General features: G+C 46.4%; 1 protein-coding gene across 1 annotated transcript in view; it reads left to right on the top strand.

Annotated features, from left to right (window-relative positions):
* The window catches only part of FBXW8 (F-box and WD repeat domain containing 8), a 204,909-nt gene that overhangs the window by 82,962 nt on the left and 100,338 nt on the right, over positions 1 to 21,609 (top strand). Inside the window, exon 6 of the mRNA XM_038762758.1 lies at positions 20,092 to 20,288. Within this exon, the coding sequence (XP_038618686.1) occupies positions 20,092 to 20,288 (197 nt within the window). The remainder of the gene's footprint in view (positions 1 to 20,091; positions 20,289 to 21,609) is intronic.

Raw genomic sequence — 21,609 nt, 5'->3', positions numbered from 1 at the left:
ACAGCCGATAAGCAGCGGAGCCGGGATTAGAACTCATGACCTCTGACTCCCAACCCCGGGCTCTTTCCATTCAATTTTTATTCCGATTTTTCCTCACCTGCCACCCAGTTTCATTGCACCCCTTGGGTAATTTCTTCAGATTCGGAGACTTCTGACGTCCCGTGCTTTTTCATTCAAGAGAAATCAGTAATAGTCAGTGTCCGATCATCCGGAGAACTGATTAAGGAGGGCTTCAGTAGTGAGACCACCAGAGACGAGGTAAAGTCTCCCGGCTCCACCACAAGTCTGCTGTGTGACCTTGGGCAAGTCACTTAGCTTCTCTGAGCCTCAGTTCCCTCATCTGTAAAAATGGGGATTAAGACTGTGAGCCCCACGTGGGACAATTTGATCACATTGTTTCCCCCCCAGTGCTTAGAACAGTGCTTTGCACATAGTAAGCGCTTAACAAATACCATCATTAAATTAATTAGAGTTGTGATGGTGCTCATATCCCATTTATTTCTCCATTCGGGGCATTACCAGTGGCTAGAGCCCGGGCCTGGGTTCTAATCCCGGCCCCGCCACGTGTCCGGGCCTCAGTTCCCTCATCTGGAAGATGGGGATTGAGACCGTGAGCCTCACACGGTACAAGGAACTGTGACCCGATTTGCCTGAATCCACCTGAGCGCTTAATACAGTGCCTGGTGGGACCGTAATCAATCAATCAATCAATCGTATTTGATTGTAAGCTCGTTGTGAGCAGGGAACGCGCCCGTTTGTTGTCGGGCAGCGCACTCCCGAGCTCCCGTGGCTCAGAGGAAAGAGGCCGGGCTTGGGAATCAGAGGTCATGGGTTCTAATCCTGCCTCCGCCACATGTCAGCTGGGTGACTTTGGGCAAGTCACTTCACTTCTCTGAGCCTCAGTTACCTCATCTGGAAAATGGGGATGAAGACGGGGAGCCCCACGGGAGACAACCTGATCACTTTGTATCCCCCAGCACTTAGATCAGTGCTTTGCACAAAGTAAGCACTTACCAAATGCCGTCGTTATTGTTATTATTATTAAAATAGGGATGAAGACCGTGAGCCCAACGTGGGGCAACCCAATCGCCTTGTATCTTCCCCAGTGCTTAGAACAGTGCTTTGCACATAGTAAGCGCTTAACAAATACCATCACTATTATTATTATTAAAGTGGAGATTAAGACTGAGCCCCACGTGGGACAGCCCGATCGCTTTGTATTCTCCCCAGCGCTTAGAACAGTGGTTTGCACATAGTAAGTGCTTCAATACCATTATTATTATTATTATTATTATTATTATTATTATTATTATTATTATTATTAAAATGGGGATTAAAACTGTGAGCCCCACGTGGACAACCCGATCATCTTGTATCCTCCCCAGCGCTTAGAACAGGACATAGTAAGCACTTAAACACCATTATTATTATTATTATTATTATAAAATGGAGATTAAAACTGTGAGCCCCATGTGGGACAACCCGATCACCCTGTATCCTCCCTGTCGCTTAGAACAGTGCTTTGAGCCTGTTGTTGGGTTGTATGTTGCTGATTTGTACTCTCCCAAGCGCTTAATACAGTGCTCTGCACACAGTAAGCGCTCAACAAAGACGATTGAACAAATAAATCCCAGATTTCCTATTATTACTACCGACCAGGCGGAGCTGTCGCGGCATCGATCCGGTGCGTCTCACTGGCCGGGGCATACTGACCCGGCGGAGTTGTCGCGCGGCTCTCCGAAACCAGCTCCGCGCTTATTTACCTTTCAAGCGATTAACATAATTACCATTATGCTAAGAAGCCATTTTGGAAAGTTCCGCCTTGAGCTCTTAGGACCCAACTGGGACATTTTTCACTGGGCCTTATCTTTCTGATGGAACCGTAATTGCCATTTTGGCCCCGTGCGCGCAAACCGAGGCAGCTAATTGTTTAGGCAAATAGCAGATTAATTTGAATATGCATCCCTAATAAAACCAAAATGGTCCCCATTACGGCCCCCCGTTCCCATGACGAGGAATATAAATATTCCCGGGCAGCGCCATTAGACGGAGGGCTTAAGGACCGACGACGTTATTTCACAGTGGTGGCTCTTTGAGGAGCTCAAATAATGTTGACAGAGGCCCACATAAATCAGCTTAAACTCATTTAGATCCCATTTCTACCAGGCATGGTTTCATTACCTCACCCGGGCCGGGCGGTGGGAGGGCTTTAGGCGGAATTGGCACGGATGCCCACCTGCAGCTGCTGGTCGGGGGCACCTCGCTTCCCTCCGAACCGTCAGCCGGCGGGATCCCTTTCATTATTGATATCCATCTTCCCCTTCCCCCGTCAGAACGATGGCGGGTCGGGAGCCCACGGGGTCGTTCAGACAGTCGGTCGGATTAACTGAGAGTGCGGAGCGCTGGGCTAAGCGCTCGGGGGAGACCAGTAGAACGGTACTGGTTCCCAACTTGTACTTCCCAAGCGCTTAGTACAGTGCTCTGCACACAGTAAGCGCTCAATAAATACGATTGATGATGATGATACTTCTCGTTCATTCGGTTTCATTTAATTGAGTGCTCACTAAGTGCAGGGCGCCGGAGTAAGCGCTTGGGAGGGGACAGCAGAACATTCATTCCGGGCTGTCACCCAGTCTTATTTATTGAGCGCTTACTTTAATTCATTCGGTCGTATTTACTGAGCGCTTACTGTGTGCAGAGCACCAGACTGAGCGCTTGGGAAGTACAGTTCGGCGACAAATCGGGACAATCCCTACCCAACGGGCTTGCGGTCTTGAAGGGGGGAGACAGACATCAAAACAAGTAAGTGGGCCTCAATATAAATAGATAGAATTATAGACATATGCACATCATTAATAATAATAATAATGATGGCATTTGTTAAGCGCTTACTATGTGCAAATCACTGTTCTAAGCGCTGATAAAATAAATAGAATAATAAATATGTACATATACACCGAAGTGCGTAGGGCAGGGAGGGGGGTAGAGCAGAGGGAGGGAGTCGGGGCGATGGGGAAGGGAGGAGGAGCAGAGGAAAAAGGGGGGCTCAGTCTGGGAAGGCCTCCTGGAGGTGGTGAGCTTTCCGTGCTATGTGCAGAGCACTGGGCTAAATGCTTGGGAGAGGACAATAGAACATTGCATTTCATTCAGTCGTTCAGTCTCATTTATTGAGCGCTTACTGTGTGCAGAGCACTGGACTAAGCGCTTGGGAGAGAACAGGAGGACATTGCGTTTCATTCATTCAGTAGCATTCAGTAGTACAGTGCTCTGCACACAGTAAGCGCTCAATAAATACGATTGATTGATTGATAGTATTTATTGAGCGCTTATCGTTTGCAGAGCACTGGACCAAACGTTAGGGAGAGTACAGTAGAACATTACATTTCATTCGCCGATTCATCCAATCGTATTTATCAGGCGTTTACCGTGTGCGGAGCACTGGACTAAATGATTGGAAGCGTCCGTATAACAATAAACAATCAATCAATCAATCGTATTTAATGAGCGCTTACTGTGTGCAGAGCACCGGACTAAGCGCTTGGGAAGTACAAGTTGGCAACATATAGAGACAGTCCCTACCCAACAGTGGGCTCACAGTCTAAAAGGGGGAGACAGAGAACAAAACCAAACATGCTAGCAAAATAAAATAAATAGAATAGATATGTACAAGTAAAATAAATAAATAAATAAACAGACACATTCCCTTTCATTTGTTCATTCAATTGTATTTATTGAGCGTTTACCATGTGCAGAGCACTGGACTAAGCGCTTGGAAAGTCCAATTCAGCAACATATAGAGATGATCCCTACCCAGCAATGGGCTCGCAGTCTTGAAGGGGGAGACAGACAACAAGACAAAACAAATAGACATCATTTCCCTGCCCACAGCAAGCTTACAGTCTAGCGGGGAGACAGACATCAATAGAAATAAATAAATTTCGGATATGGACATAAGTAGTGTGGGGCTGGGAGGGGGGAATGAATAAAAGGAACGAGTCAGGGCGACGCAGACGGAAGTGGGAGAAGATGAAATGGGGGGCTTGGTCAGGGAAGCCTTCTTGGAGGAGACGGGCCTTCAGTAAGGCTTTGAAACGGGGGAAGAGTTGCGAGCTCGGGAAGTTAGGAGTCCCGGAGCTGACCGCAGAGCTTTCGGCACACGGTGGCAGCTCATGTCCGCCCATGGACCCGTCCCTCTCGTCAGGAGCGTCCCCTTAGCGAATCGAACAGCTCGCCAGCCCGCTGCTTCTTCATTCTTTCATTCAATCCTATTTATTGAGCGCTTACTGTGTGCAGAGCACTGTACCAAGTGCTTGGGAGAGGACAATCCAACAATGAACAAGACACATTCCCTGCCCAAAACGAGCTTACAGTCTCTACGATCCCGCTGGCCCCTGTAGTTGTATAGTAGGCAGTTCGTCGTATTTATTGAGCGCTTACTGTGTGCAGAGCACTGTACTAAGTGCTTGGGAGAGGACAATAGAACAATAAACAGACACATTTCCTACCCACAACGAGCTTACGGTCTAGAGGGGAAGATGGACATTAATCCCGACTGGATTACTGAATCAGCCTCCTCTCTAATCTCCCATCCTCCTGTCTCTCCCCACTTCAATCTATACTTCACGCTGCTGCCCGGATCATCTTTGTGCAGAAACGCTCTGGGCATGTTACTCCCCTCCTCAAAAATCTCCCGTGGCTACCAATCAACCTACGCATCAGGCAAAAACTCCTCACTCTCAGCTTCAAGGCCGTCCATCCCCTCTCCCCCTCCTACCTCACCTCCCTTCTCTCCTTCTCCAGCCCAGCCCACACCCTCCGCTCCTCTCAATAAATTCATTCATTCATGAATGAATTAATAGAAATAAATATAATTACAGATATGGACATAGGTGCCGTGGAGCTGGGAGGCGGGGGTGAATAAAGGGAGCAAACCCAGGCAATGCAGAAGGGAGTGGGAGAAGAGTAAAAACATTAATTCATTCATTAAATCATATTTATTGAGCACTTACTGTGTACAGAGCACAGTTCGAGGTGGGCAACGTATAGACATGGTCCCTACCAAACAATGAGCTCAGTCTAGAAGACATCACCCCAAGTGTCAATAGATACTTGTACATATCTATTCTATTTGTTTTATTTTGTTAGTATGTTTGGTTTTGTTCTCTGTCTCCCCCTTTTAGACTGTGAGCCCACTGTTGGGTAGGGACTGTCTCTATATGTTGCCAACTTGTACTTCCCAAGCGCTTAGTCCAGTGCTCTGCACACAGTAAGCGCTCAATAAATACGATTGATGATGATGATGATGATGATCACCCCATCACCCCATCTAATCTCGTCTTCGACCACAAAGGACCACCGATGTGTACATACGCCCCCCTTTTTTTTAATGGTATTTGTTAAGCGCTCACTACATGCCAGGCACTGAACTAAGCGCTGGGGTAGACCCAAGCTCCTCAGGTTGGAAACAGTCTCTGTCCCACATGGGGCTCACGCTCTTTAATCCCCATTTTTCAGATGAGGGGACTGGGGCACCAAGAAGTGAAGGGAGTTGCCCAAGGTCACACAGAAGACAAGTGGCAGAGCCGGGATTAGAACCCAGGTCCTTCTGATTCCCAGGCCTGGGCTCTTGCCACTCGGCCCCGCCGCTTCTCTCAGACCTCTCAGGTTTTTCAGAGGTCCCCTGGGTATCTGGAGATTATAGCCGTACTCTATTAAATTTATAGCCATAATTTATTTTAATGTCTCTCTCCCCATCTGGATCGTCAACTCCCTTGTAGAGATAGCTCAGTATCCCAAGTGCTCAGCACACAGTAAGTGCTCAATAAATGCCGCTGATTATTATTATTAATATTATTAAGGTTAAATAGATGTCTGATTGCTGGGTTCATAAAGACTTTTAGGGGGAAGAGTTGGGGTTGCTAAGAGATTCATCTATAACCGTGAAGATTATTGTCTAGATGGGTGACCGTCATAATAATAATGGTATCTGTTAAGCGCTTACTATGGGCCAAGCACTGTTCTAAGCGCTGGGGGAGATGCCTGGTTATCAGGTTGTCCCACGTGGGGCTCACAGACTTACTTAATCCCCATTTTCCAGATGAGGGAACTGAGGCCCAGAGAAGTGAGGTTGCTTGCCTAAAGTCACACAGCTGAGCAGTGGCGGAGCCGGGATCGGAACCCAAGACCTCTGGCTCCCGAGCCCGGGCCTAGTGAAAAGAGGCCCCTCTGTGTCTGTAGCAGTATGATAATAGAAGCAACATGGCTCAGTGGGAAGAGCCAGCCTCTGTCTGGGAGGCAGAAGGGCCTGGGTTCATTCATTCATTCATTCAATCGTATGTATTGAGCGCTTACTGTGTGCAGAGCACTGTACTAAGCGCTTGGGACGTACAAGTTGGCAACATACAGAGACGGTCCCTACCCAACATCATCATCATCATCAATCGTATTTATTTAGCGCTTACTGTGTGCAGAGCACTGTACTAAGCGCTTGGGACGTACAAGTTGGCAACATACAGAGACGGTCCCTACCCAACATCATCATCATCATCAATCGTATTTATTGAGCGCTTACTGTGTGCAGAGCACTGTACTAAGCGCTTGGGACGTACAAGTTGGCAACATATACAGACGGTCCCTACCCAACATCATCATCATCATCAATTGTATTTATTGAGCGCTTACTGTGTGCAGAGCACTGTACTAAGCGCTTGGGAAGTACAAGTTGGCAACATATAGAGACGGTCCCTACCCAGCAGCGGGCTCACAGTCTAGAAGGGGGAGACAGACAACAAAACAAAACATATTAACAAAATGAAATAAATAGAATACATGTGTACAAATAAAATAGAGTAATAAATCCATACAAACATATATACATATATACAGGTGCTGTGGGGAGGGGAAGGAGGTAAGGTGGGGGGGATGGGGAGGGGGAGGAAGGAGGGGGCTCAGTGCGGGAAGGCCTCCTGGAGGAGGTGAGCTCTCAGTAGGGCTTTGAAGGGAGGAAGAGAGCTAGGTTGGCGGATGGGCGGAGGGAGGGCATTCCAGGCCGCGGGAATGACGTGGGCCGGGAATCGATGGCGGGACAGGCGAGAACGAGGCACAGTGAGGAGATTAGCGGCGGAGGAGCGGAGGGTGCGGGCTGGGCTGGAGAAGGACAGAAGGGAGGTGAGGTAGGAGGGGGTGAGGTGATGGACGGCCTTGAAGCCCAGGGTGAGGAGTTTTTGCCTGGGTTCTAATCCCTACTCCTCCACTTAATTGATAATGGCATTTATTAAGCGCTTACTATGTGCAAAGCACTGTTCTAAGCGCTTGGGAGGTTACAAGGTGATCAGGTTGTCCCACGTGGGGCTCACAGTCTTCATCCCAATTTTACAGATGAGGTCACTGAGGCCCAGAGAAGTGAAGTGACTTGCCCAAAGTCACCCAGCTGACAATTGGCAGGGCCGGGATTTGAACCCATGACCTCTGACTCCCAAGCCTGTGCTCTTTCCACTGAGCCATGCTGAAGACTGTCAACCCCACTTGGGATGGGGACTGTGTCCAAACCAATTTGCTTGTATCCACCCTGGCACTTAGTACAGTGCCTGGTACATAGTAAGCCCTTTATACATACTGCAGTTATTAATAATAATAATGGCATTTATTAAGTGCTTACTATGTGCAAAGCACTGTACTAAGCACTGGGGAGGTTACAAGGTGATCAGGTTGTCCCATGGGGGGCTCACAGTCTTAATCCCCATTTTACAGGTGAGGGAACTGAGGCCCAGAGAAGTGAAGTGACTTGCCCAAAGTCACACAGCTGACAACTGGTGGAGCCGGGATTTCAACCCATGACCTCTGACTCCAAAGCCCGAGCTCTTTCCACTGACCCACGCTGCTTCTCTTATTACTATTCCTTCAAAAGCAAGGGAGCTTAGTAGATAGAGCCCAGGCCTGGGGGTCAGAAGGACTTGGGTTCTAATCCTGGCTCCGCCACTTGTCTGCTGTGTGACCTTGGGCAAGTCACTTCAGTTCTGTGGACCTCAGTTACCTCATCTGGAAAGTGGGGATGAAGACTGTGAGCCTCATGGGGGGCAGGGGCTGGGTCCAGTTTCTCCCCCAGTGCTTAGTACGGTGCCTGGCACATAGTAAGTACTTAATAAATACCAAAATTATTATTATTGTTGTTATTATTATCATTATTATTATTAAGGGCTTCGAAGTCACCGGTTGTGCGAGAATCCTGGACTGGAGAGACCCTTGACTCTGCTCCAGCAGACGAGTGGCAGAGCCGGGATTAGAACCCAGGTCCTCTGATGCCCAGGCCTGTGCTCTAACTTGTACTTCCCAAGCGCTTAGTACAGTGCTCTGCACACAGTAAGCGCTCAATAAATACGATTGATTGATTGATTGATTAGGCCACACTGCTTTCCACTTTGCAACCCTCCCTCTGTCAGGATTCTTAATAGAGAAACAGCGTGGCTACAGAAGCAGTGTGGTTCAGTGGAAAGAGCCTGGGCTTTGGAGTCAGAGGTCATGGGTTCAAATCCCGGCTCCGCCTCTTGTCAGCTGTGTGACTGTGAGAAAGTCACTTCATTCATTCATTCAATCATATTTATTGAGCGCCTACTGTGTGCAGAGCACTGTACTAAACGCTTGGGAAGTACAGATTGGCAACATATAGAGACGGTCCCTACCCAACCGTGGGCTCACAGCCTAGAAGGGGGAGACAGACAACAAAACAAAACATAGTAACAAAGTAAAATAAATAGAATAATCAATCAATCAATCAATTGTATTTATTGAGCGCTTACTGTGTGCAGAGCACTGTACTAAGCGCTTGGGAAGTACACGTTGGCAACATCTAGAGATGGTCCCTACCCAACAGCGGGCTCACAGTCTAGAAGGGGGAGACAGAGAACAAAACCAAACATACTAACAAAATAAAATAAATAGAATTGATATGTACAAGTAAGATAAATAGATAAATAAATAGAGTAATAAATAAATAGAGTAATAGAATAACTTCTAGAGTAATAGAATAACTTCACTTCACTTCTCTGTGCCTCAGTTCCCTCATCTGTCAAATGGGGATAATAATAATAATAATAATAATAATAATAATTGGCATTTGTTAAGCGCTTACTATATGCAGTGCATTGTTAAGCACTGGGGAGGATACAGGCTGATCAGGTTGTCCCACATGGGGCTCACAGTCTTAATCCCCATTTTACAGATGAGGTAACTGAGGCCCAGAGAAGTTAAGTGACTTGCCCAGGATCACACGGCAGACATGTGGCAGAGTTGGGATTCGAACCCATGACCTCTGACTCCAAAGCCCGGGCTCTTTCCACTGAGCCACACTGCTTCAAGATGAAGCAGTGATGAAGACCGTGAGCCCCACGTGCGACAACCTGATTACCCTGTATCCTCCCCAGCGCTTAGACCAGTGCTTTGCACATAGTAAGCGTTAACAAATGCCATCATTATTAATAATAATGGTATTTGTTGAGCGCTTCCTATGTGCCGGGCACTTTACTAAACGCTAGTGGTCAGCTCTTCATGGGGGTAAATGTTGTCTGATTCCCAGAGGGGCCGGGGGGAGGCTGGTTCTTCGGCGGGCAGAACCCCCGGAGGCCCCGGCCTCCTCCTGCTCACTGCCGCTAAGGACTGTTTCTATCTGTTGCCGAATCGTACTTTCCAAGCGCTTAGTACAGTGCTCTGCACACAGTAAGTGCTCAGAGAAGCAGCGTGGCTCAGTGGGAAAGAGCACGGGCTTTGGAGTCAGAGGTCATGGGTTCAAATTCCGGCTCTGCCACTTGTCAGCTGGGTGACTTTGGGCATGTCACATGTTACCAACTTGTACTTCCCAAGCGCTTAAGTCCAGTGCTCTGCACACAGTAAGCGCTCAATAAATACGATTGATGACGATGATGTCACTTCTCTGGGCCTCAGTTCCCTCATCTGTAAAATGGGGATGAAGACTGTGAGCCCCACGTGGGACAACCTCATCACCTTGTATCCCCCCAGCGCTTAGAATAGTGCTTTGCACATAGTAAGTGCTTAATAAATGCCGTCATTATTATTAATAATTATGAAAGAATGAATAAATGGCGCTAAGGCTTCCTGAAGATGGAAACTGTGCCAAGGCTCAGCCGCCCCACCGGGAATCTTCCCTCTTGGAATCGCACGCGTGCCAGCTTTAGATAGAGCTAGCAGCCCGGGATTTAGGCCGCAATCAGCTCATTCCATTTGCCGCCCGTCAACTCCAGAATCAGGAACCCTGCTTCCCTCGAACCAATCAATCAATCAGTCAGTTGTATTTAGTAGAAAATTAGAGAGGTAAGTTAGGTAGGTAGGTATTAATGTCTGTCTTCCCCTCTAGACTGTAAAATCTTTATGGGCAGGGAAAGTGGCTGATAATTTTGTTGTGTTGTACTCTGCTAAACATTTAGAACAGTGCTCTGCATAGCTAGCACTCTGTAAATACCACTGATTGATTGTGTGTGAGGGGGCAAGCCAATTGAATACTTTAAAGACATTTCTCTTTGATGAGGAGGTGGGTGGACAACCACTGGAGGTTATTGAGGAGTGGGGAAATATAGACTGAATGATCCAGGCAGCACAGTGAAGTATGGACTGTGCTGGACTCCCTCCCCCCCCCCCCCCCCCCCATCTTACCTCCTTCCCTTCCCCACAGCACCTGTATATATGTATATATGTTTGTACAGATTTATTACTCTATTTATTTATTTATTTTACTTGTACATATCTATTCTATTTATTTTATTTTGTTAGTATGTTTGGTTTTGTTCTCTGTCTCCCCCTTTTAGACTGTGAGCCCACTGCTGGGCAGGGACTGTCTCTATATGTTGCCCACTTGTACTTCCCAAGCGCTTAGTACAGTGCTCTGCATAGCTAGCACTCTGTAAATACCACTGATGGATTGTGTGGGGGGGCAAGCCAATTGAATACTTTAAAGACATTTCTCTTTGATGAGGAGGTGGGTGGACAACCACTGGAGGTTATTGAGGAGTGGGGAAATAGAGACTGAATGATCCAGGCAGCACAGTGAAGTATGGACTGTGCTGGACTCCCTCCCCCTCCCCCCCACCCCCCCAGCCTTACCTCCTTCCCTTCCCCACAGCACCTGTATATATGTATATATGTTTGTATGGATTTATTACTCTATTTATTTATTTTACTTGTCCCTATCTATTCTATTTATTTTATTTTGTTAGGATGTTTGGTTCTGTTCTCTGTCTCCCCCTTTTAGACTGTGAACCCACTGCTGGGTAGGGACTCTCTCTGTATGTTGCCAACTTGGACTTCCCAAGCGCTTAGTACAGTGCTCTGCATAGCTAGCACTCTGTAAATACCACTGATTGATTGTGTGTGAGGGGGCAAGCCAATTGAATACTTTAAAGACATTTCTCTTTGATGAGGAGGTGGATGGGCAACCACTGGAGGTTATTGAGGAGTGGGGAAATATAGACTGAATGATCCAGGCAGCACAGTGAAGTATGGACTGTGCTGGACTCCCTCCCCCTCCTCCCCCTCCCCCCGCCTTACCTCCTTCCCTTCCCCACAGCACCTGTATATATGTATATATGTTTGTACGTATGTATTACTCTATTTATTTATTTATTTTACTTGTCCCTATCTATTCTATTTATTTTATTTTGTTAGTATGTTTGGTTCTGTTCTCTGTCTCCCTCTTTTAGACTGTAAGCCCACTGCTGGGTAGGGACTGTCTCTGTATGTTGCCAACTTGTACTTCCCAAGCGCTTAGTACAGTGCTCTGCATAGCTAGCACTCTGTAAATACCACTGATTGATTGTGTGTGAGGGGGCAAGCCAATTGAATACTTTAAAGACATTTCTCTTTGATGAGGAGGTGGATGGGCAACCACTGGAGGTTATTGAGGAGTGGGGAAATAGAGACTGAATGATCCAGGCAGCATAGTGAAGTATGGACTGTGCTGGACTCCCTCCCCCTCCTCCCCCTCCCCCCGCCTTACCTCCTTCCCTTCCCCACAGCACCTGTATATATGTATATATGTTTGTACATATGTATTACTCTATTTATTTATTTTACTTGTCCCTATCTATTCTATTTATTTTATTTTGTTAGTATGTTTGGTTTTGTTCTCTGTCTCCCCCTTTTAGACTGTGAACCCACTGCTGGGTAGGGACTGTCTCTGTATGTTGCCAACTTGGACTTCCCAAGCGCTTAGTACAGTGCTCTGCACACAGTAAGCGCTCAATAAATGCGATTGATGATGATGATGATGATATGTTTGTACATACTTATTACTCTATTTATTCATTTATTTTATTTGTACATGTTTATTCTATTTATTTTATTTTGTTAATATGTTTTGTTTTGTTGTCTGTCTCCCTCTTCTAGACTGTGAGCCCGCCCGCTGTTGGGTAGGGACCGTCCCTATATGTTGCCAGCTTGTATTTCCCAAGCGCTTAGTACAGTGCTCTGCACACGGTAAGTGCTCAATAAATACAATTGAATGAATGAATTGAGCGCTTACTGTGCGCAGAGCACTGTACTAAGCGCTTGGGAAGTACAAGTTGGCAACATATAGAGACGGTCCCTACCCAACCGTGGGCTCACAGTCTAGAACCCAACAACCTTAAGCTGGGTCCCGTTTGACGTTACCCCCAGTGCCCCCGGGATACCACATTCTTTAATTCATTCATTCAATCGTATATATCGAGTGTTTACTGTGTGCAGAGCACTGTACTAAGCGCTTGGGAGAGTATGGTACAATAAGAAACGGTCACATTCTCCATAGCCCGCATTCCTCTCGGAAAAAAAAAAACAAGCACCCCCACATCAGACTGTGAGACTTCTAATAATAATAATAATAATGGCATTTATTAAGCGCTTACTATGTGCAAAGCACTGTTCTGAACGCTGGGGAGGTTACAAGGTGATCAGGTTGTCCCCCAGGGGGCTCACAGTCTTAATCCCCATTTTCCAGATAAGGTAACTGAGGCACAGAGAATAATAATAATGGCATTTATTAAGCGCTTACTATGTGCAAAGCACTGTTCTAAGCACTGGGGAGGTTACAAAGTGATCAGGTTGTCCCATGGGGGGATCACAGTCTTAATCCCCATTTTCCAGATGAGGTAACTGAGGCACAGAGAATAATAATAATGACATTTATTAAGCACTTACTATGTGCAAAGCACTGTTCTAAGCACTGGGGAGGTTACAAAGTGATCAGGTTGTCCCATGGGGGGCTCACAGTCTTAATCCCCATTTTCCAGATGAGGTAACTGAGGCACAGAGAATAATAATAATGACATTTATTAAGCACTTACTATGTGCAAAGCACTGTTCTAAGCACTGGGGAGGTTACAAAGTGATCAGGTTGTCCCATGGGGGGCTCACAGTCTTAATCCCCATTTTCCAGATGAGGTAACTGAGGCACAGAGAAATTAAGTGACTTGCCCAAAGTCACACGGCTCTCAATTGGCGGAGCCGGGATTTGAACCCATGACCTCGGACTCCAAAGCCCAGGATCTTTCCACTGAGCCACGCCGCAAGACTGTGAGCCCGTTGTTGGGTAGGGACCGCCTCTATATGTTGATGACTTGTACTTCCCAAGCGCTTAGTCCAGTGCTCTGCACACAGTAAGCGCTCAATAAATACGATTGATTGATTGATTGATTGAATGAATGAATGATTCAGAAAGAGGGACCCGATTGGATTCCCAGCGGCCTACCCTGGGCCTTCTGAAGCACTTGTAAACTGTTACTACCATAGTAATAATGATAATAATAATAATAATTATGGTAATTGTTAAGTGTTTACTACGTGCCAGGCGCTGTACAAAGTGCTGGGGTAGATCATCGTCATCATCAATCGTATTTATTGAGCGCTTACTATGTGCAGAGCACTGTACGGGATACAAGCAAATCGTGTTGGACACAGGCCCTGTCGCCCGTGGGGCTCACAGTTTCCATCCCCATTTTACAGATGAACGAACTGAGGCCTGGAGAAGTAAAGTGACTTTCCCAGGGTCCCACAGCAGACAAGTGGCGGAGCCGGGATTAGAACCCAGGACCTTCTAACCCTCAGGCCCGGGCTCTAGCCACGACACAATCTGTATTTATCTAAGTGGAGAAGCAGCGTGGCTCAACAGAAAGAGCCCGGGTTCGGGAGTCAGAGGTCATGGGTTCAAATCCCGGCTCTGCCAACTGTCGGCTGTGTGACTTTGGGCAAGTCACTTCACTTCTCTGGGCCTCAGTTCCCTCATCTGTAAAATGGGGATTGAGACTGTGAGCCCCCCGTGGGACAACCTGATCACCTTGTAACCTCCCCAGCGCTTAGAACAGTGCTTGGCACCTAGTAAGCGCTTAATAAATGCCATTAAAAAAAAAGTGCAAGTCACTTCACTTCTCTGGGCCTCAGTGACCTCATCTGCAAAATGGGGATTGAGACTGTGAGCCCCCCGTGGGACAACCTGATCACCTTGTAACCTCCCCAGTGCTTAGAACAGTGCTTTGCACATAGTAAGCGCTTAAATAAATGCCATTAAAAAAAAAGTGCAAGTCACTTCACTTCTCTGGGCCTCAGTGACCTCATCTGTAAAATGGGGATTGAGACTGTGAGCCCCCCGTGGGACAACCTGATCACCTTGTAACCTCCCCAGTGCTTAGAACAGTGCTTTGCACATGGTAAGCGCTTAAATAAATGCCATTAAAATAAAAAAAGTGCTGTACGAGGGGCTTCAGAGCAAGAACCTCCATCCAAAGCCCTTACGGTTCGGAGACCAGTGAAACAGAGGCGTTCGGGAAAAAGCGGTAATGGAAATTTAAGACAAAAGGGGGAAAGGTTAGGAGCCGGGAATATGTTTTTCAAAGGAGGGGTGGGAAATTTGGCAAGGAACTCCGTGTGGGTGAAAGAGGCACGGGGGTTAGTGACTTTGATTGATTTCAAATATTACTCTATTTATTTATTTATTTATTTATTTATTTATTTAACTTGTACATTTCTATCCTATTTATTTTATTTTGTTGGTATCTTTGGTTTTGTTCTCTGTCTCCCCCTTTTAGACTGTGAGCCCACTGTTGGGTAGGGACTGTCTCTATGTGTTGCCAATTTGTACTTCCCAAGCGCTTAGTACAGTGCTCTGCACATAGTAAGCGCTCAATAAATACGATTGATTGATTGATTGATTGATTGATTGATTTCATATTTATCCGCTGCCTCCGAGACGCTAAGTACCCCGAAGACTGTGGTGATCAGCGGAAAGACAAAGACCCGGCGGCTAGGAGATTTGAACGAGCGAAATTTGAACGAGCGCTTAGTACAGTGCTCTGCACATAGTAAGCGCTTAGTAAATACGATTGATGATGAAATGGACAGTTGCTAGAAAATTTGAAGGAGCGAAATGAACAACCGCCCGACCCGGTTGTCCGTGTTGCTTTTAAAAGCGAAATCAGAGGCGGAGGTGGGGAGGGGAAAGGTGGCGTCCGCTGAGCTTTGGAATGAGTAGCCTGGCCTTCACCTTTTATCCGGCTAAATTTCCGAGAGGCCGGGTTCGGAAAAAGCCGGGGTGAGAGGGCCAAAGCGTATTAGCAGATGCAGGGGTGGGGGGTGTGATGGATTCCCCCTTTTAGACTGTGAGCCCACTATTGGGTAGGGACCGTCTCTAGATGTTGCCAACTTGTACTTCCCAAGCGCTTAGTACAGTGCTCTGCACACAGTAAGCGCTCAATAAATACGATTGATGATGATGATGATGATTCCCATCTCCCCTCTCCTCAAAACCCTCTTCGGAGAAGCAGCGTGGCTCAGTGGAAAGAGCCCGGGCTTTGGAGTCAGAGATCGTGGGGTCAAGTCCCGGCTCTGCCGACTGTCCGCTGTGTGACGGTGGGCAAGTCACTTCACTTCTCTGGGCCTCAGTTCCCTCATCTGTGAAATGGGGATTAAAACTGTGAGCCCCCTGTGGGACAACTTCATCATCAATCGTATTTATTGAGCGCTTACTGCGTGCAGAGCACTGGACTAAGCGCTTGGGAAGTATAAGTTGGCAACATATAGAGACAGTCCCTACCCAACAGTGGGCTCACAGTCTAAAACTTGATCACCTTGTAACTTCCCCCGGCGCTTAGAACAGTGCTTTGCACATAGTAAGCGCTTAACAAATGCCATCATCATCCTCTGGCTTCCAGCGTCCCTCTGCAAAATAAGAATCATAATTATGGTACTTTTTAAGCTCTTACTATGTGCCAAGCACTGTTCTAAGCGCTGGGGTAGATGGTTTTTGTGCTTGTCTCTCCTGTTAATAACAATAATAATAATAATGGCATTTATTAAGTGCTTACTATGTGCAAAGCACTGTTCTAAGTGCTGGGGAGGTTACAAGGTGATCAGGTTGTCCCTCGGGGGGCTCACAGTCTTAATCCCCATTTTAATCTTAATTCCCTCTGTGAGGCACAGAGAAGTGAAGTGACTTGCCCAAAATCACACAGCTGACAATTGACAGACCTGGGATTCGAACCCACGACCTCTGACTCCGTAGCCCGGGCTCTTTCCTCTGAGCCACGCTGAGTGTAAATTCTTTGCAGCCAGCGAACCTATCACTTGAACATAGCAATCAAATGCCATAGATGGTTTCTTTGTTTTGTACTTTCCAAGAGTTTGGGCCCTTGCATTGTAAGCTCCTGGAGGGCAGAGATCATGCCTGCCCACTCTTGTGCTTTCCCAAGCGTTTAGTACAGTGCTTGGCACAAAGTAAGTGCTCAATAAATGCCATTGATTGATTAACTGCATCAGATGGGCACTCCATAATGTTAATAATAATAATTACGGTACTCGTTAAGTGCTTACTATGCGCCAAGCAATGTTCTAAGCACTGGGGCAGTTGCAAGTTAATCAGAAGGGACACAGTCCCTGTCATCATCATCATCATCATCAATCGTATTTATTGAGCGCTTACTATGTGCAGAGCACTGTACTAAGCGCTTGGGAAGTACAAATTGGCAACATATAGAGACAGTCCCTACCCAACAGTGGGCTCACAGTCACTGTCCCCCATGGGGTTCACAGTCTAAGAAAGAGCATGTAATAATAATGATATTTATTAAGCACTTACTATGTTCAAAGCACGGTTCTAAGCGCTGGGGAGGTTATAAGGTGATCAGCTTGTCCCTTGGGGGGCTCACAGTCTTAATCCCCATTTTACAGATGAGGGAACTGAGACACAGAGAAGTGAAGTGACTTGCCCAAAGTCACACAGCTGACAATTGGCAGAGCCGAGATTTGAACCCATGACCTCTGGCTCCAAAGCCCGGGCTCTTTCCATTGAGCCACGCTGCTTCTCTAGGATTGAATCCCCATTCACGTAGGATTGAATCCCCATTTTACAGATGAGCCAACTGAGGCCCAGAGGCACCGCCTGCTGTGGGTCACCGTGGGCAAGTCACTTCCCTTTCCAGCCTCAGTTCCCTCACCTGGAAAATGGGGATTGAAACGGTGAGCCCATGGGGGGACATGGACTGTATCCAACCTGATTAGCTTAGCGCTTAGAACAGTGCTTGGCACATAACCCGGTGCGTGGCTCAGTGGAAAGAGCCCGGGCTTTGGAGTCAGAGGTCATGGGTTCAAATCCAGACTCCGCCACTGGTCAGCTGTGTGACTTTGGGCAAGTCACTTCACTTCTTTGTGCCTCAGTTACCTCATCTGGAAAATGGGGATTAAGACTGTGAGCCCCACGTGGGACAACCTGATCATGTTGTAACCTCCCCAGCGCTTAGAACAGTGCCTTGCACATAGTAAGCTCTTAATAAATGCCATTATTATTATTATTATCAGCGCTTAACAGATACTATTTAAAAAAACAACTCTGTTGTACTGCACTCTCCCAAGCGCTTAGTACAGTGCTCCACACACTCAGTAAATACCACCAAACTGCAGTTGTGGCCTTAGACTGTTATCTACCCGAAGACTGATTTCCCCCCACCAAGTAACAATAATAATAATAATTGTGGTGTTTGTTAAGCGCTTACTCTGTGCTAGGCACTGTACTAAGTGCTGGGGTGGATATAAACAAATCGGGTCGGACACAGTCCCTGCCCCCCGTGGGGCTCACGGTCTCCATCCCCATTTTCCAGATGAGGGAACCGAGGCCCAGAGAGGTGAAGTGACTTGCCCAGGGTCACACAGCAGACAAGTGGCGGAGCCGGGATTAGAACCTCCAGTACCGTTTGAGCGGATCATTTTATATTTTTATATGGGAAGCAGCATGGTTTAGTGGAGTCAGAAGGTCACGGGTTCTAATTCCGGCCCCGCCACTTGTCTGCTGTGTGACCTTCGGCAAGTCACTTCCCTTCTCTGGGCCTCAGTTACCTCATCTGCCAAATGGAGATTAAAACGGTGAGCCCCATGTGGGACAGGGACTTTGTCCAACCCAATCTGCTTGAATTCATTCATTCAATCGTATTTATTGAGCGCTTACTGTGTGCAGAGCACTGTACTAAGCGCTGGGAAGTCCAAGTCAGCAATATATAGAGACGGTCCCTACCCAATAACGGGGTCACAGTCTAGAAGGGGGAGACAGACGACAAAACAAAACATGTGGACAGGTGTCAAGTCGTCAGAACAAATAGAATAAAAGGTAAATGCACATCATTAACAAAATAAATAGAATAGTAAATATGGACAAGTAAAATAAATAGAGTAATAAATCCGTACAAACATATATACAGGTGCTGTGGGGAGGAGAAGGAGGTAGGGCGGGGGGGATGGGGAGGAGGAGAGGAAAAAGGGGGCTCAGTATCCACCCCAGTGCTTAGTACATCATCATCAATCGTATTTATTGAGCGCTTACTATGTGCAGAGCACTGTACTAAGCGCTTGGGAAGTACAAATTGGCAACATATATAGACAGTCCCTACCCAACAGTGGGCTCACAGTCTAAAATACAGTACGGCTCCTGGCACATAGTAAGCGCTTAACAAATACCATTATTATTATACGCCATTTTCTCTTAACTGTTGGGATTTCATTTCCCGTGCACATTTTCCCCCATTTAGCTTGGGCGGCCCCCGTGGGCCAGGCGGGCGAGTAAGCGCTCAGCAAGTACCACGGACGGACTGCCGGAATCCCGGAAGGGCCATTGGAGAAGCAGCGCGGCTCAGCGGAAAGAGCCCGGGCTTTGGAGTCAGAGGTCATGGGTTCAAATCCCGGCTCCGCCGATTGTCAGCCGTGGGACTTTGGGCCAGTCACTTCAATCAATCAATCAATCAATCAATCGTATTTATTGAGCGCTTACTATGTGCAGAGCACTGTACTAAGCGCTTGGGAAGTACAAATTGGCAAGACATAGAGACAGTCCCTACCCAACAGTGGGCTCACAGTCTGAAAGGGGGAGACAGAGAACGAAACCAAACATACCAACAAAATAAAATAAATAGGATAGAAATGTACAAGTAAAATAAATAAATAAATAGAGTAATAAATATGTATAGAGTAATAAATATGTGAATAAATATAAATAAATACTCACTTCTCTGGGCCTCAGTTCCCTCATCTGCAAAATGAGGATGAGGGCTGTGAGCCCCCCGTGGGACAACCTGGTCACCTTGTAACCTCCCCCGCGCTTAGAACAGTGCTTTGCACAGAGTATGTCAATCAATCAATCAATCAATCGTATTTATTGAGCGCTTACTATGTGCAGAGCACTGTACTGAGCGCTTGGGAAGTACAAATTGGCATCACATAGAGACAGTCCCTACCCAACAGTGGGCTCACAGTCTAAAAGGGGGAGACAGAGAACAGAACCAAACATACCAGCAAAATAAAATAAGTAGGATAGAAATGTACAAGTAAAATAAATAAATAGAGTAATAAATATGTGAATAAATATGTGAATAAATATAAATAAATACTTCACTTCTCTGGGCCTCAGTTCCCTCATCTGCAAAATGAGGATGAGGGCTGTGAGCCCCCCGTGGGACAACCTGGTCACCTTGTAACCTCCCCAGTGCTTAGAACAGTGCTTTGCACATAGTATGTCCTTAATAGATGCCATTATTATTATTATTAACGCCGCCGCTCGTGTTTCCTCCGTCTCCCCAGGGACCGTGAGCGTCTGGAGCCTGCTGGTGGGCCGTGAGCCCGTCCACCGGTACCAGCACAACCAGAAGATCCGGGCCCTGGCCCTGAGCCCGGACGGGCCGGCCATAGCCACCGCCTCCGGCCTGGAGGTCAGGGTGGAATACCCCAACGACAACGGCTACTGGCAAAGGACCGCCCAGTTTGACGTTCAGAAGCTGGTGAGTCTCCCAGGGGGCTCCTTAATCAATCAATCCATCAATCAGTCGTATTTATTGAGTGCTTACTATGTGCAGAGCACTGGACTAAGCGCTTGGGAAGGACAAACTGGCAACATATAGAGACGGTCCCTACCCAACAGTGGGCTCCTTAGCAGCGTGACTCAAAGGAAAGAGCCTGGGTTTGGGAGTCAGAGGTCATTCATTCATTCAGTCGTATTTATTGAGCGCTTACTATGTGCAGAGCACTGTACTAAGCGCTTGGGAAGTACAAATTGGCAACATATAGAGACAGTTCCTACCCAACGGTGGGCTCCTTAGCAGCGTGACTCAAAGGAAAGAGCCTGGGCTTGGGACTCAGAGGTCATTCATTCATTCAATCGTATTTATTAAGCACTTACTGTGTGCAGAGTATATGTATATATGTGTGTATATATGCATATATATATGTGTGTGCATATATGTATATATGTTTGTACATATTTATTACTCTTTATTTATTTATTTTACTTGTACATATCTATTCTCTTTATTTTATTTTGTTAGTATGTTTGGTTTTGTTCTCTGTCTCCCCCTTTCAGACTGTGAGCCCACGGTTGGGTAGGGACTGTCTCTATATGTTGCCAATTTGTACTTCCCAAGCGCTTAGTACAGTGCTCTGCACATAGAAAGCGCTCAATAAATACGATTGATGATTAAGCGCTTACTGTGTCCAGAGTATACGTATATATGTGTGTATATATGTATATATATATGTGTGTGTATATATGTTTGTACATATTTACTACTCTATTTATTTTACTTCTACATATCTATTCTCTTTATTTTATTTTGTTAGTATGTTTGGTTTTGTTCCCTGTCTCCCCCTTTTAGACTGTGAGCCCACTGTTGGGTAGGGACTGTCTCTATATGTTGCCAATTTGTACTTCCCAAGCGCTTAGTACAGTGCTCTGCACATAGTAAGCGCTCAGTAAATACGATTGATGATTAAGCGCTTCCTGTGTGCAGAGTATATGTATATATGTGTGTATATATGTATATATATATGTGTGTGTATATATGTATATATGTTTGTACATATTTATTACTCTATTTATTTATTTATTTTACTTGTACATATCTATTCTCTTTATTTTATTTTGTTAGTATGTTTGGTTCTGTTCTCTGTCTCCCCCTTTTAGACTGTGAGCCCACTGTTGGATAGGGACTGTCTCTATATGTTGCAAATTTGTACTTCCCAAGCGCTTAGTACAGTGCTCTGCACATAGCGCTCAATAAATACGATTGATGATTAAGCGCTTACTGTGTGCAGAGTATATGCATA

Source organism: Tachyglossus aculeatus, chromosome 21, assembly GCF_015852505.1.
Source record: "Tachyglossus aculeatus isolate mTacAcu1 chromosome 21, mTacAcu1.pri, whole genome shotgun sequence".
Taxonomy (NCBI): domain Eukaryota; kingdom Metazoa; phylum Chordata; class Mammalia; order Monotremata; family Tachyglossidae; genus Tachyglossus; species Tachyglossus aculeatus.
This window is presented reverse-complemented; position numbering and strand designations above follow the sequence as displayed.